Genomic DNA, 15,590 nt, shown 5'->3' with positions numbered 1-15,590 from the left:
ATTTCATTTATATTATATTATCGGCAAGTAAGTTTTTTTAGACAAAACATTTACACTTTTAAGTTTTGAAATACACAGCAAGTGCACATTTAGTACAATTACGCGCACTTCTTTTTTACAAGGGAGGCAGAACTGTGTCTGGTAGCATGTGTCCAAAACTGAGCAGGGGTTAGGTAGTAAGACCCTTATTAAACTAGACTGAGTCACACAGAAAATATGCTCAGAGGTGAGCTTAACAAGGCCAGAGGAGCTCGCCACACACCCTAACTCTAATTGTCCACGCGTTCTGCGCATGCTACAAAATAAACAATAAACTTTTACTGCCACTGAGGGGGCAAGAAGTCCGGCAATGTGATTTGTGTATGTGCAAATCAAACAACAACTTTCTGTTTTTGAAGCCCATCAACAAAACACTGTTCCCAGTCATGAAAAAGCGAATACAAGCCCATTTCAGTGAGTCAGCTTTGAAGGACACGCTTCATTTGGACATTTAGGGGCCAGCAGGAGTCTGTTAAAACCTTTTATTCCTGAACTGGTGATCACAGCTGTTGTGGTTGTCATTAGCTGTGACGGTCATATTGATCCTAAACTACTGCCACCATCTTAGCGATCGATTTTACCACTCACCACTTGAGTGTCATAAATCAAATAAACGTACGTGTCAGACAAAGTTAGACCCTAACCCTGTTTTGCTACAGTTCGGAAGCTTGGAGCACAGTCAGAAATGCTACTTTGAGCTTCCAGCGGGGAGAAACAGGCATGACAAGCGCCAACCTAAGGCAGAAAGATGGCCTTTTTCCAGAATAAGGAGAAAAAGTCACACCGCTCCCTCGATCACTGCATTGACAGTCTAGCTGTTAGTGGCTGTGATTATCCTGTTCTGTCATCGCTCTATCGCCCCCTGTCCACATCGCTCTTGGACACCCAGAGTGGCAGTGAAACACTGGTTCTGTTCTCATCTCCGCTCTGGCAGTCTAACACAGCTTTAGGCCTCAGTGTGGAAAATGTTGATGGTCTGCCTACAGATTATTCATGAACATTTACAAGAGCGTGGAATCAAGGCAATAGTTTTACTTTTAAGAAACCGGGCTGTTCTTGATTCTTCTTTGTCTGTTTGCTTGCTTAGAGGCAGCGTCATATGTGCCATTCAGTATACCTGTATCAATTTCCTTGTACATTAATGATTTACCTATTAAATAAACATTTGATGAATTCATTTAAGTACCTGCACCCGAGACTAGCTGTAGATGGTGGGCTGATTTCGGTGGCAAAGGAACTGGTGCAATTTACATGAATGTGAACTTGGGTCCGCAATTGTTCAGGAAGTATAGTAACATGCACATGCACCTTACCTTGGATATAAGCAAGAGTGAGCATGCAGTGTAATCTTGCATAGTTAGTGCAATCAGAACAGCAACTGAATGTCTCACAATCAGCTGTCTCCTCAAAAGAGTCCATTAGCAAGTAGCAGAAAGTCCTTGTACAATCACACTCAGAATCAAACCACAGCAAACGTGCCCAGTGTGAAAACAAGTCATTTCACTTGGTGGCCAACAGGTATGTAGACAACCGAGGGTGCTTGCACACTAGTACTTTTTGGCAGCAGAATAAATGGTAATATATTTTTAGGAGACCGCTGATTGTAAGCTATTGGTTTGCTCCTCTGACTGCACTGTTCCTGGGACAGCTTTCACATTGTAAAACTTTCCATGATTCCATGGTCTTGGTCTGTTTCGAACTAAACTGCCAGTGTGAAAGCCCCCTAAAAAGGTGGTCTGAGGTATGGTTTATTTGAACGTAAACCTTAGATGACGTATGATTTTGTCAAGTTGAGTTTGTGCTCACTCACTTTCATGACAAGCGAGACTGACATGCAAAGAGATAATTGCGTATCTCATTTCTGCTCACCTCCAGCAGAAACTGTCTCCCATGTTCTTTCGAACCTTTGCAGAACATCTGGAGCGAACGGACGCCAATGCTGTTCTGTGTTGGTGCTTTGTAAACAAAACCAACATTTTACTCCAAAGTACAAAACTGAAAGGAGCAACAGTGGCCGATCTAAGCACATGGTCTAAAGCGCACGTCGCAAGTGAACTTAGAGCGCGTCCGAATCCACTTTTGCTAGTTTAACGACGAGAAAAATTGGTCAGTGCGCGCGGCACATGGTTTAAAAGGGTTGTCCCTATTCTCTTAATGAGTAATGGGTGTGTTTTGGGCGTAATGTGCAAAAAAACAATCAAAGTGTAATTTCTCATTCCCTTTAAAAGCCAGTTGAGCTGGCGCCATTGGCGGATTCACTGATTACATGGCGGAATTTGCAAGCGGAAAAACTGAATGCTTCTCCAGAGAGGAAACGGATTTGCTTGCACGCTTTAACCTCGCACACGAGCAGAACCGTTTCCTCTCTGGAGGAGCGCTCAGTTTTTCCGCTTAAAAAGTAGCAGTCTATTTCAGTTGCCTTAAACAATTCAGTTGCTATTTAAACAACGTGGCGCAGGATGTGAAAATGATAACTGCGTCAGGCTGAAACTAGCAGAAAACACTTGCGTCACGCCTGGCGCTGCATTGCGTCGGTTGTATGATAGGTCCCATATACTTTTAGTCTTTTGTGAAGTCCACAAGACCGTAGGACAGGGGTCACCAAACTCGGTCCTGGAGGGCCGCTGTCCTACAGAGTTTAACTCCAACCCCAATTAAACCACACCAGAACCAGCTAATCAAGGTCTCATTCGGCATACTAGAAACTTTCTGGCTAAACTCTGCAGGACAGCGGCCCTCCAGGACCGAGTTTGGTTACCCCTGCCATAGGGTGTCACGATAGTCATTTTAGGTTTCAAAAGGATGCTCATGAGTGCCCCCTTTGCGGTCGATATGCGCCCTCGCTGCGCTGAAGCGAGCTCCGCAGAAGACTTCTTCCCACCAGTCAAAGCGGTGTTACGTCACAGAAGTGCGGACGCGTAGGAAGACTGCAGGTGTTCAGGGTTCCAATTGGGACGGAGCCAGTATCTATTTTGCAGTCTTTCTCCAGGGGTTAACAGCTGTCACTTGATGAAACTTAGATTTGAATGCTGATAGGAAACATATTAGTTTTAGTAAGCTATCAACAAGGACGTCATAAAGGTGCTTCTTCAGCACAAATTACGTTATAAGCAGCAATTTTCAGGCTGGTCCAGCTAATGCACAAGCATGTTAAGAGTAAACAAGCAGGCTATGCATCTTTTAAAAAAGGCGATTGCTTTTTATTTAGCCCTGTTTGTATTTCCACTATATTATTCCCATTCATTTTTCTATGAGTGGTTTATCTCATTCTCTCGATAATGTCTCTGCTGTTGTTTAAGTACTTTAAATTATGAGTAGCTTATAGTTTGGCTGGTAACAGTTTCCCCAAAACTGAACTATACTTGAATTTTTTTTTACTAAATAGGTTTACACACACAGGTCTTATTGGTTGTTTGAAAGAGATGAATACCATCAGGTTGATTTATTGCACAAATGTTATATGACTCACATGGCACTGTTACACTGAAGTGTTCTGGGTCAGAGAGTAGAAGTCTTCTCTTTAACTCGTTCACACCAACCCCAACAGGCCCTGTTCAACACACACACACACACACCAGCAGTTTATCACTAACCAATTAATCAACAACAAGAAGGCAATAAAGCAGCAGTCAGGATTCACTGAATAATTCATTCAATATAAACGCAAGCTTATCTAAATCACCAGTATACATTTTCATCACACTTCAGCACTTATGATCCCCGTTCAAATATTTTCTCTTTTATCTCGCGCCCAATATAAAAGACTGCAGACTTGGCTGGTTGAGTGGTACATGAACAACTTCAGTGAAGTCCTTGTTTGTAGGCGGACATGTACTGTATTTAAACGGACTGTCTGGGCCATGAAGTGGCCCATTATTCCGACAGGCATCTGCTGCTTCCATCACTGGGACGCAAGTATGAGGATGATGGGGTAATGCTGTATTGATTTCAAGCTGTGGCTCCCGCCACTCGCACCCATTCCAAAACACAGATCCAGTCTCTGCTCTGGCCTGAGCATCCCCAGAAGGTAAAGCCATATTACTGTAGTGAAAATGAAGAATCTGTCTGGTGCCCACTCAAGAGAGACTAAAAGCCAATGTCTGCCAGCCGCAAACAGACAGGATGGTCCCTGAGGGCGCATCTCAAGAAATCAAAGTATGTATGCAATCGCCACACTGGCTGCAATTGGCCTTTTAGATGTGATTCAGGAGTGAAATTCCTGCCATTCTGATAATGCACGAAATGCCTTCAGCCAATTCACCTCACGTTTGGCCCAGTACTGTTTTTTTTTTTTTTTTTTTTTACAGCAAACGAGTTTCACAGAGTAAGAGGAAAGAACAGAATCGCATTGAAGTTGAATATGAAAACATTAAGCCATCTTGTTTGACCTCACGCAAGCTTTTCTGCCTGCCCTCGTAGTCATCATCCACCAGTGCTCATCTCGCAAACAAACCTGTGGGTTGATGGTCTTCGAAATATTTGCAAGCTATGTCTGTGGTCAGTTGAACAAACACATTAAGGAAGATACAGTATATTTTCATTCCAGGATGTCTTTAAAGTTATAGTTCTATATGGCATTCCTAGGCAAGCAGCGATCATAGAGTTAGTCAAATTAGACGTTAACGTTCTGTAGCCGTGGCCAACGTAAACTCACGAGAATGACATACATTACAAGTGAAACTAGTCATTTGAGCAACAACCTGCTCATTAGAGATGAGCAAACTGCTTTGGTGGGCTCAAGCTATTGTGGACATCTTGTTTGTCTCATTTGCAATATAAAAAAAATATACATATTAGAAAGTTTATGATAAAGAACTATCAACACAGATAAAATAAATATTGTATAAACTACGTAAAATGTATATAAACATGTCACGTCACTGGCCTGAATTCTCCTTGTCTGAATCCAACATAATTCATCAATGGTAGACAACCCAAGTTCTGACTTTGCTGAGATGATTTAACGTCTTTGAAATAAATCCACGCAGTCCTTGAACACATTGGCTCTTTGGCCAGACTTGTCAAGGCTCACTTGAAGTCCTTCAGTGGGAGAGAGTTCACAGTGCTCCTGTACGTTTTCTGTTGTTTGTTTAGGAAAGAAGTCTTGCATTCACCTACACCTTGCCAACAGCTGTTCTCACCCCTGATATATTTAAGAATTAATGCTCTAAATTTACCACAGGGACACATTTTTGATTCAGCAGTGGATAAAAAAAGTGAAAAAGTCTGAATGATCTCACACGCCTCATCGAATTTCTAAGTAGAATATCATGCATTCGTAATTATGCAAACACCAGAGCAATGATGACGTTTTAGGCATACAGTTACAACTTTTATGACAATAGAAATTCTACCCGCCAAGACGCCATTCAATTCAGAATATTTATATATAGATCCTCAGCAACAGAGAAGCTGAACTCCATTAAGCAGGATTTCCTGCTTAATGGAATGTCGACCTTTAATTATGGTCATTTTCTAAACTGTTGCAACTGATGGACTCTGGCAACAGGGAACTTAAATGACATTCAAAAATAGTGTGTGGCTCCAGCTGTATGAAGGGCTTTCATGTTTAGATAATAAGCACATATTCTATTGGCTCATTTGGAGTCTTGCCTTTGGAAAATGACTTTGAGGTGAACATTTTGCAGACCCAGGTCTACGTCCAGGCAGTACAATGAAAACAGATACATCCATGTGTTCATTTAACCTTCCAGACTTGCTCTTTCTCTGCAGTATCTTTATATTTCATCGATACAACAGGAAAGAGTGTTCTTAAAGCAATTATTCACCCCAAAATAAGAATATGAACATACAGTATATATATATATATATATATATATATATACTAGAATATTATACGCATGAAAATTGCCTGCAATTACAACGAACAGCAACTGAAGCTGTCAAGCTTCAAAAAGACACAAAATAATCAGAAAAGTATCGTAAAAGTGGCCCTTTTGACGTTTACGCTCTATTTCAAGCCTTCTCAAATATAGCTTTGTGTGAAATTTAAGTTAAAATCTTTACATACTTCCAAGCTCTCCTTCATTAGTGTTCATGAGAGATGTAGCAACGTCCGATTTGTGAATGATTCACTAAGTCTGATCTTATTTTTTAATTAACTGATTTCACAAAGATGGTCAGAACGATTTCCTCACAAATCAGAATGTTCTGGTTCACGGCTCACTGGTGGGGAAGATAACCAATGATGAAAGATGCAAATTTAGATGTCTGAAATATAGCTAACACATGAGTTTTTTGGACAGGTTTTCATCAAAATATTATATTATTTTTGCACAATGGTACCTTTTTGAAGCCTAAAAACAAATTTTTTGATTAACTATTTCTTTGAGCAAGTATATTTCTTACCAGTTAGAATCACAAGGCGGTACGGCTCTTCGAGGTTTCTCCGGTGAGGCAGAACCTCCTGATATATTGGTAAATGGATAATGGCATGTCCTTTACCCATCTTCTGCCTCATTTGTTGACTTGTGTTGTCCTTCCGGCTCAGTCGGAAACTTCTCCTTAAACCAGCTGTGAGAAGGGAGAAAACTAAATAAATTAAGATAAAATCAATACTTGAACTCTTTTTAACATTTATTTATTGATTAGAATTTTCATAGGTATGACATATGTCAGGCTTGATTTGATTCTTTTTTTCTCTTATGTTTAGTAATGTATTTAGAAATTACTGCATAATTTCCTCAAGAGTTCCTACCAAGTAAAGTTGCCAAAAATATTTGGACAGTGGTACTTGCATCTGTTTCTTATTATACAAGTGTGTTTGTCTGGATCATTAGTGTATGTTTTAGATAGCTGTCAATGTCTAGTTTTGCTTTGGAATTGATTCTTGGAACCTGAAATCAGACAGGAGGACCAAAATAGGGTCAACAAAACTGAGAACTTAGAAAACTTAAATCCAAGAATTAGTCAAAATAATAGTCCAGGCAAGACCAGCTGTTTGGTAAACCTCTGACAAATGCAAGCATTCAGTGACCAAAGAGAATGAACAATGTGGTAGTCAGAGGAAAACATTAACTATGAAGAAACCCCTTCAAGAAACTGTCCAACAGGAGTATTCACCAGGGTGCAGGAGATTTCTCAAAGACTATCCGTGTGATGGAAGATGAAGTCGAAAATTTCAAGGACAGTGGTTCCCAACCCTGTTCCTGGAAGCCTCCTAGCTGTACACATTTTGGATGTCTCTCTTATCTGACACACCCATTTCAAGTCTTGGAGTCTCTACAAACGAGATGATGAGTTGAATCAGGTGTGTTTGATTAGGGAGATAGCCAAAACGTGTAAAGTTTGGAAACATTGCTCTGAGATATCAAGCAGAACTGATTATTGTAGTCCATAATTAAGTGCAGAACAGAATGGACACAATGACTCGTACAGACCTTACTTGGAGAGGCTAACTTACAAGAACATAGGCTTCACTATAGTGGTGAGGTGGAGTAGTCCACATCTTTGTTCTAAATGCTTTGTCATGCTGATGCTTTGTGAAGTGCAGATGAGTTATCATGGCCAACAGTGATTGGAGCATTGAAGTCCCTTAGGAACATCACATAAAAGTTTGGAAGAGTTGAATCCCCTTTACTGAAATGGGTTAGGGCCAGTCCTTAACAATTTAAGTCTTGCTCGAATCTATTTCCATGCAATCAAGATATGAGAAATCTCAAGTATGACATTGTGGAAATGTGAAGCACATTGTTCCGAACTTGGACACAGTTCCCTTTCTATAATAGCTTTGTGGACAAGGTACTTAGTAATAAGCATGTTGTCAAGGTATTCTGTTAAGCATGTCTCAAAGCATATCACTGATGAAATTCTGGAAGACTGTAGAAACCTGGAAGACTGGGAGACCGTCCAAGTCAATTTGCATTCATTAACTGTTTCAGGTTTGTTTAATATGGGCTATTTTAGTTCTAGCTCCAATCAAACAAACCCGAACCAGTTGATGAAGGTTTTTGGGATTACTAGCAAGTGTGGCAGGAACAGGACTGGACATCCCTGATTTAGAGCCTGCAAAGATCCAGCTTTGTGAAGATGGTGGAACCTTTAGGAAACTCAAAAGCTGAAGCCATCAACTTAAGAGAATAATTATTGTATTTTAAAAAAAAAATACTTTCATGCTCATTTAGGAACTCCCATGTGTCAAAATCCAGCTGTCAGTCACTGATTCCAAAAAGCGTGAAATATTGTAGACAATAGTGATAGCATGCACTTTCAACAATTGCTGACAGATTTTATATAACCAATGTCAAGGGCCAAGTGCCCAACTAAAGGGAACATCAATCATCATAATGATTTCAAACAGACTTCAACAACATTTGTACATGTACCATATGAGTAATAAAGTACCATATATGTAATAAAGCCAAACTGGTTTGTAATAAGTGAACATGGCAATGCTGTTTTTGGAGATATTATTTATTTTATTAGCAGATGATTTTATCAAAGGCTGTAAGTCGGTTGTAGTTGTGTGTCTGCTCATCTCTTCTCTTTTTATGTTTTTGTTGTTCCTCTTATCTTCAGAGATTCTGCTTGTTAACAGCAGGTGTCATCACTAATGTTCAATAATTTTTGTAGAGTGAATACTTTATTTCACTAACTGCAACGGTGATTCAGTGTTACTTTTACACTCTTTAGATTAGGACAATATTAAAAATCGAGCAGTGTTTGTTACACATTGATGGCTTTGTTGTTTACAAGTAAACCTAACCTGCAACAGGTGCTTTTCTTTAATGAATAATTTATTCAAATTAATTGGAAAATTGTCTGAAATAACTATGAGCACACATTAAGAAATGTAATATGTAACAGGTTTTGTTGTTGTTGTGGTCTTGCTGGGATGATAACAGCACTCAAAAGACAACATATCCAACAGCACAGCAGCATCCCAAGCTGGTCCCAGTGTGCAAAACATATGCTAGTCCACTTTCACCCGCTTCCCATGCTGGAGACCAGCAACCAGCATCCCATGCTAGGATCCCAAAACCAGTGTCCCATTATTGGAGACACTAAAATGATGCAGGTGAGCAGACCTGAGTAGAGGTGTCAAAGCAAGTCAAGTCAAGCAGCACCATTTTGAATGCACATGTGATGTACAGTATGACAGATGCTGGTATCAACAACTTCATGGTACTTCAATGCAAATTTTTTGGTCCACTTGTCCACAGAGGCTCCTTTTCACTGTGGTAAATATTTATTATCTAAATAGTTACCTGTAAAAAATGCAAACCCTGAAACCAGGGCTTTTGTGCTTACTCTGCTATAGTAAAGTGATGAGATCTAATCGTAAATTTGAATGTTTATATCTAGGGAAAAGGGTTTCTTTTCTATAAATACAACAGGATGATAAGGAACCCAGCCACCTCTTTATCAACACTTTTAGCAGGCATATGATATCCCAAAAGCTCATATCTCATAAACTATCCAACTCGGCAGCATAAACTAAACATACAGTAATCACAAGCTTTAATTCAACATATAAATCAAACGGGGCCGAGACTTGGTCTCTGACCGCGGCCGATAGGCAGATGCTGGCAGTGACCGAACGCGCCCTTGAGCGGCGGATGGTCGGCATCAAGAGGACGGACCACATCAGCAACGAGCTACTGAGGAAGACGAGAAAGGTCAAGGACGCCGTCAACCAGGCCAAACTGTTCAAGAAGCGCTGGGCCGGACACGTGGCCAGGAGTTCGGACGTGCGATGGATGCGGGCCGTGACCGAATGGCTGCCACTCGACATTAAAAGACCGCTCGGCCGCTGCGCAACCCGAATGCGGGACTCGTTTAGAAAAGACATCGGCAGAGACTGGATGAGTCTGGCCAGGGACCGAAAAACCTGGCAAAGTTGTTGTGGCCTGCGCCGAAAGATCGAAATACAGGCCGATTGAAGATTGAAGATAAATCAAACGAAGTATTGTACAATAAACAAACAAAAGATCTGAGTTTGTAGGATTTTTGTGGAAAAGATACATACATCAAACTCAATTTTCAAGTAACATTCAACAAACTGATATAATTGATAAAAAATATTTGTAAAAATGTTGGGTAATCACTTTTAAAAAACATTTTCTGCCATGCCAAGAAATAAAAACTGGAAGCCATTCAACAATTGTCCAATTCATGTGGTAGCTTTTATAAGTCTCATAAACACATTAGAGGGGCACTGAATGGCTGTTGACGTTTATCTACACCTCTGGGAATTATGTAGAAGAGGGCCTTGAACATAGGAACATAACTGTCTTGGTGAACAGATGTAAAGCATATCTCACATTGTCTGCTGCAGTATTCCCTGTACAAATACTTGTTTGATTGGTCCCACCAATATTAATCTTGCTGAATCCCTTAAATACTTCCAGACGTTTAGTGTCTCACATAGAGAGCAAAATCCAGCCTGAAGGCAAAGCTGCTTCTGGATAAATAAATCAAAAAGAAGCTAGAAAGTTTTGACAGAGATAACCAAACCTAGGTCTAAAGATGAATTTTATCTGAGTGGCCCACAAGACTCCCACTAGATAAGAATCTCTAGACAGTAGTTTTGCATTTTCAGGTTTTTTAATTTTTAATTTATTCTTTCTTATGGATACAACCAGCATAACGAAGTATACTTAAAAAAGGACACTTAATATACAATACAAAAATTATGGTTACACTTTACTTTAAGATGCTCTTAGTGTGCAACTTCCATAATATTTATTAACATGTACTAACTAGGGTTAGGGTAAAGATGAGGGTTTGGTTTAGGGTTAGGTGCATGTATGCATAACATCTACTGTTATTACTATAGTAAGTACATGGCATCTGTACTAGGGCACTGTAAAATAAAGTGTTGTTATACTCTATTTTGATGGTCCACTTTAGACACTCCACTAACTATAAGTAATGTTATTTAGAATGTTCAGTGGCGTCACATAACTGTCAGATTTCTTACATGTATTTCGGGAGAAACTGATGAATTCACGTGCTGTAAATCCGACTGACAGGACTCTCTGAACTGCGGCGCAAAAAAACATGGCGGCGCCGATCTCACGTTATAGATCAAGATCAAGATTATTTGTAAAGGTTTTTAAACGACCGAATACACTGACTTACACGTATTTGAGAATCGGAATATCAGATAGTTGGAGACATGGTAAGCAAGTTTGTGAATATTTTGAATAAAAACGGAAAAAGGAAATAAAAGCGATATGATCTGTCATACAGTGTTATTGCGGCTGTGGTGTATCACGTGACAAGGGTGGAAACCATGGAAACATTGAAAGTACAATATGTAAGAATTATGTAATAAAATATAAAAAAATCACTTGCACAGTGTGATATATTTCCTGCTGTTGTGTACTTACAATATCTGAAATAAGTTTTTATTTCAGAGAAATTCCAATTTTAAATAATTGGCCGTCCCGGAAAAAAATGTCGCCTGTCAATGATGCAATATCTACGCTATCCTCGGTTTCGGCTCGTACTGCCATAGCCATGACGTAACCATGGCCACAGACGTGGACAACTGCGTAGTGCGTAACGTTTAGCGGCACGCTGTTCTTATTTCGTTCAAACATTATAGACCATGGCAAACAGACTTTGGGACAAAAAAAGAAGAACTAAAATGAGGATCTATATCGGCGTGGCGTTTTCGAGATGCCGAGAGCTCCATGTCCGTGACTAACTTGGTCCACATGATATCAAAATAGACCATATTTACTTTGTTTGCCTAAATTGATAGTTTTGTGGTGAACAATTCATCCATGCAAGTCAATCCACACACAAAAAAAATGTTTGGCTTCGTAATCTTTAATCAAAATCTGAAAATGCCCCTCCCCTCTGCATTGGAGGACCTTCCCTGATGACGTAGGTTTTGGTGTCTGCTTAACATCCGTAACCACGCCCCTCCAACTGACAGTAGACAGGCTGAATGAAACACCTACTTTTCTAGATCCAATCAGGTGCTAGTTGAAAAAAAAAGCCACGCCCACTATTTTTCCTCATTTAGTATTCCGTTTATCTCGGAAATACGTTACAACACTGAGATAAAGTCGGTTGCAACTTCCGGTTCACGCGGACTTTAATGAGTCACGACTTGACAGTGACACCGCTCTTGCACATACTTTATTAGACAGGTGAGCAAATGTACTTCTAGCTTACTAACGTTAGACCTTGTAACGTTACTTGTAACGTTAGACAAAGTGAAACAGCGCTGTGTTACCTCACAAGTTTAATTTGTCAAATAAACTGACCTGTGTGAGTAGTAATTCAGCACTTGCGGGTAGTTCGGTAGTTCGGTAGAATGAAATCTCCTTATTCCTTTATATCCGCGGGACTCGTGTGTGGCCCTGATATTTCTGTCTATTATTAGCAATCGCGACCTGGTTCATTCAACTGTAATGTTAAAAAACATGAATGTTTTCACTCATCCATAAACATTATTAGATCCATCAGCTTGACAGCAAGTCCCATATGACTACGTCATAAACGCCTTTGTTATTGTAAGAGGTTAGCGACTCCTAGCGGCAATTTTTTTTAAACATATTGTAACTTTAAGGGGGAACATTCTATAATAACGGTCGCCTTGAAAAAGAAAATCACTCTGAGAGGTCAGATATAATATTTTAAACTTACACGTGAAAGGGTTAGGGTTTTGGTTGATCAGATCACAAGTGGACAACACTAAATACCGGTGTAAACTGGGTCTTAAACATTTTGAGCGTGTCCACTTTCAACCACTTCCAGGAGTCATTCGAAACCGCATTTGACCGGATTGCTTTCATAGTGTAAACCCCAGTTTGGTTTGAAGTAAAAAAATGTCCAATTTATTTTCACCATTACTGATTTCTAACACATCTGTAGTCTTGCGGATATCAGAGCAGAAACTAAATCTGCTGTTCTCCGTATGTTTTAAGACAGTCGAGATGACTTGCAACTCAAGTCTCTTAAACTTGAAGAAACCAGGACAGAAGTGGTTGAAAGTGGACAAAAGAGACTTAAAACACTAGGTGTAAACGGAATGTGTCTCCCTCGTCTACTTGTGATCTAATCAACCAAAACGCATCTTAAAGAGTAAACCGGGCCAAAGACAGATCACCCGTAACATCTCCCCCCATCAAGAAGGCACGGCCTCACGCCTTATTTACAACAAACAAAATAAACAAAGTCCACCAGAGGAGGGCAGGAGGGGGCTAAGATGGAGGATGCAGGGCAGGCATGAGGGAAGACAGGAACCAAGGTGGAGCAAACAGTGGGAGAATACAGGGAGGATAAGACAGTGGCAGAAGACAGGGAGGGTTAGGGTTATTGCCTTTTTATTGTATATCACTTTTATTAAATTACTGTTATTGCCTTGGTTCCCTACTTGGACAGTCTATTTTGTTCACCGACCCTTGCCTGTATATTTTGACCACCCCTTTGGCTGTTGATTTGAATTTATTGTTTCAATAAACTTCTGCAAATGGATTCAAACCCAACATCAAGCCTGAGTCCGTTAAATGGTCTCCTTACTGCCAAGAACACTGTTTTAACTCAAAGATCACATTACCATGTTTTACCATGAGCGTGGAAAGCCCAGATACTCACACAACTACAGTGATTCCAGTTGAAAACTCTGAATTCTCAGAGGTCTTTAGTAAGGCAAAGGCAAACCGACTACCTCTCCATTGGCCATTAAACTTCTCCAGAATATTGCACCTCCCAAAGCAAAGTTTACCTCTTGTCACGTCCAGAGACTCAGGCTTTGGAAAACTGTATCGAAGAAGCAGGCTTTATCCGTCACTCTACATCCCCACCACTGGCAGGGTTTTTCTTTGTGGAGAAAAAAGATGGAAGACTAAGATCATGGACTGATTATAGAGGTCTCAATGCAATCACAATAAATAACAGATAGCTTCTTCCTCTCATCCCTTTATCATTTTGATCAGAGAAGGAGCTGAATAGAAGACTGACTTCCTCACCACTAGGGGGCACTCTAAATACCATGTCTCTTCAACATGCCTTCTGTCTTCCAGTCTTTCATCAATAACATCTTCAGAGACCTCCTGAACCATTTTGTCATTGCATACATTGATATTCCAATCTATTTCCAAACAAAAGAAGAACACATCCAAATGAAACACAAAAGCTGTTAGTTTTGTACACTTGGTCTCAAGATTGGTACATGAGTGAATGGTTTCACTGAATAGGCCTCAAGTACCACTTTTAGAGTGTAGGAAATAAAAATAAAAAACTGTAATATCTGGATGATTAAATTAACCTTAGCATTAAGCCGTTTCCCTCAGTTTTCTGTCTTTGACAGATACAATAAGGGAAAAACAGGTCATATCTTCATATTCATAAGATTTTAATATCTAACCGAAAAAAAGAGAACAATTTATGATACATAAGCTATTATGAGGTTATAGGAAAAATGTTTTAATGAGCACAACAATGCTGCTAAAGATATACAAAAGACAATTTCCTAGTCCATGACACTATAATTCCATCGGCCTTTATGCTCATCACTGTCCACAGATGACCTTGGTTACAACTAATGAACATTACTGCTTGTTTCCATCCTGTTCAAAGAAAGCTGAGTGGCTGGCAGTAAACAACTTGGAACAGGCCTGATCCTTAATGCAACCGATGACTGGTGATCATAACATGATGGTGGTGCTGACAGAGGCTGACTTTATCAAGAGATTAGAAATCTGGAACCGGCTGCATTTTTGGTGTCGGAAAAATTAGAGAAACATGGCTACATGACCAGTTTCAGAAAATAACACCATGCAGGAGTCACCACTCTAGAAGGTTAATGTTCCTCAATTCATAGGCTACACATAAGCAGGGCTTTCACCACATGCATGCGGTCTCACGGAAGCCATGTTGTGGGCAAGGCGAGGCCCTGTCTTACTGAAATGAAATGGGCATCTCCTAGCTCTGACATCTGTGAAATTACACTCCGTGGGTAGAACAGCCGCTGTCTTATTATAAGTTAGAGATGTTTTGAGTTTTTGGAAGCCGTTTTGTAGGGATCATGTTAATCCTGGTGGTCATGTTGTTTTCCAGAGTCTGTAACATGGAATATCGCTGCAGACAGGGAGCAATGGATCTCAAAGCCATTTCATGCAGACTGCCTAACTGAGGAAAAAAATAAAACAAAAACAACAGGATACATAACATCTTGGTTAGTGATGTAACCCTCGTTCCATGATGGAGACATTATGTCAAAGGCTGATGAATGGGGTCTCACTACATCCCCTCCTGAAGGTATTTGCGCCCTGATATACTGTAATTTACCACTTGAGGAGGTTCTGAGGCGACGGCATTTGATGGAGCTGGTAGTGGTGTTGCCGAAAAGAGAGAGAAGGAAGATCGAGCATGGAGTGGATTATTAGGAGGGAGGAGTGTCGGGGCTGTGGCTGTTAGCGGAGGCATCCTCACGCTAAAATTGATCCCCGGGATAGGTGGAGGGGTATGAAAAGCTGAAGAGGGGGGGACGGGAGGGGGAAACTTTCACGGGACAGGTGTGAGGGACGGCTATATATACACCGACATTTCAATAGCTATAACAGGATCTT

The 15,590-nt window shown here is 40.3% G+C and overlaps 1 protein-coding gene across 1 annotated transcript in view; it reads right to left on the bottom strand.

Annotated features, from left to right (window-relative positions):
* Positions 1 to 15,590, bottom strand: part of mpp7b (MAGUK p55 scaffold protein 7b) — a 120,700-nt gene that overhangs the window by 42,881 nt on the left and 62,229 nt on the right. Inside the window, 2 exon segments of the mRNA XM_079613738.1 lie at positions 3,509 to 3,589; positions 6,409 to 6,573. Coding sequence (XP_079469864.1) covers positions 3,509 to 3,589; positions 6,409 to 6,573 — 246 coding nt within the window.

The sequence above is a fragment of the Phoxinus phoxinus genome, assembly GCF_949152265.1.
Source record: "Phoxinus phoxinus genome assembly, chromosome: 5".
NCBI classification, from domain to species: domain Eukaryota; kingdom Metazoa; phylum Chordata; class Actinopteri; order Cypriniformes; family Leuciscidae; genus Phoxinus; species Phoxinus phoxinus.
Note: the sequence above shows the minus strand (reverse complement) of the source record. Positions and strands in the feature narration are given on the sequence as shown.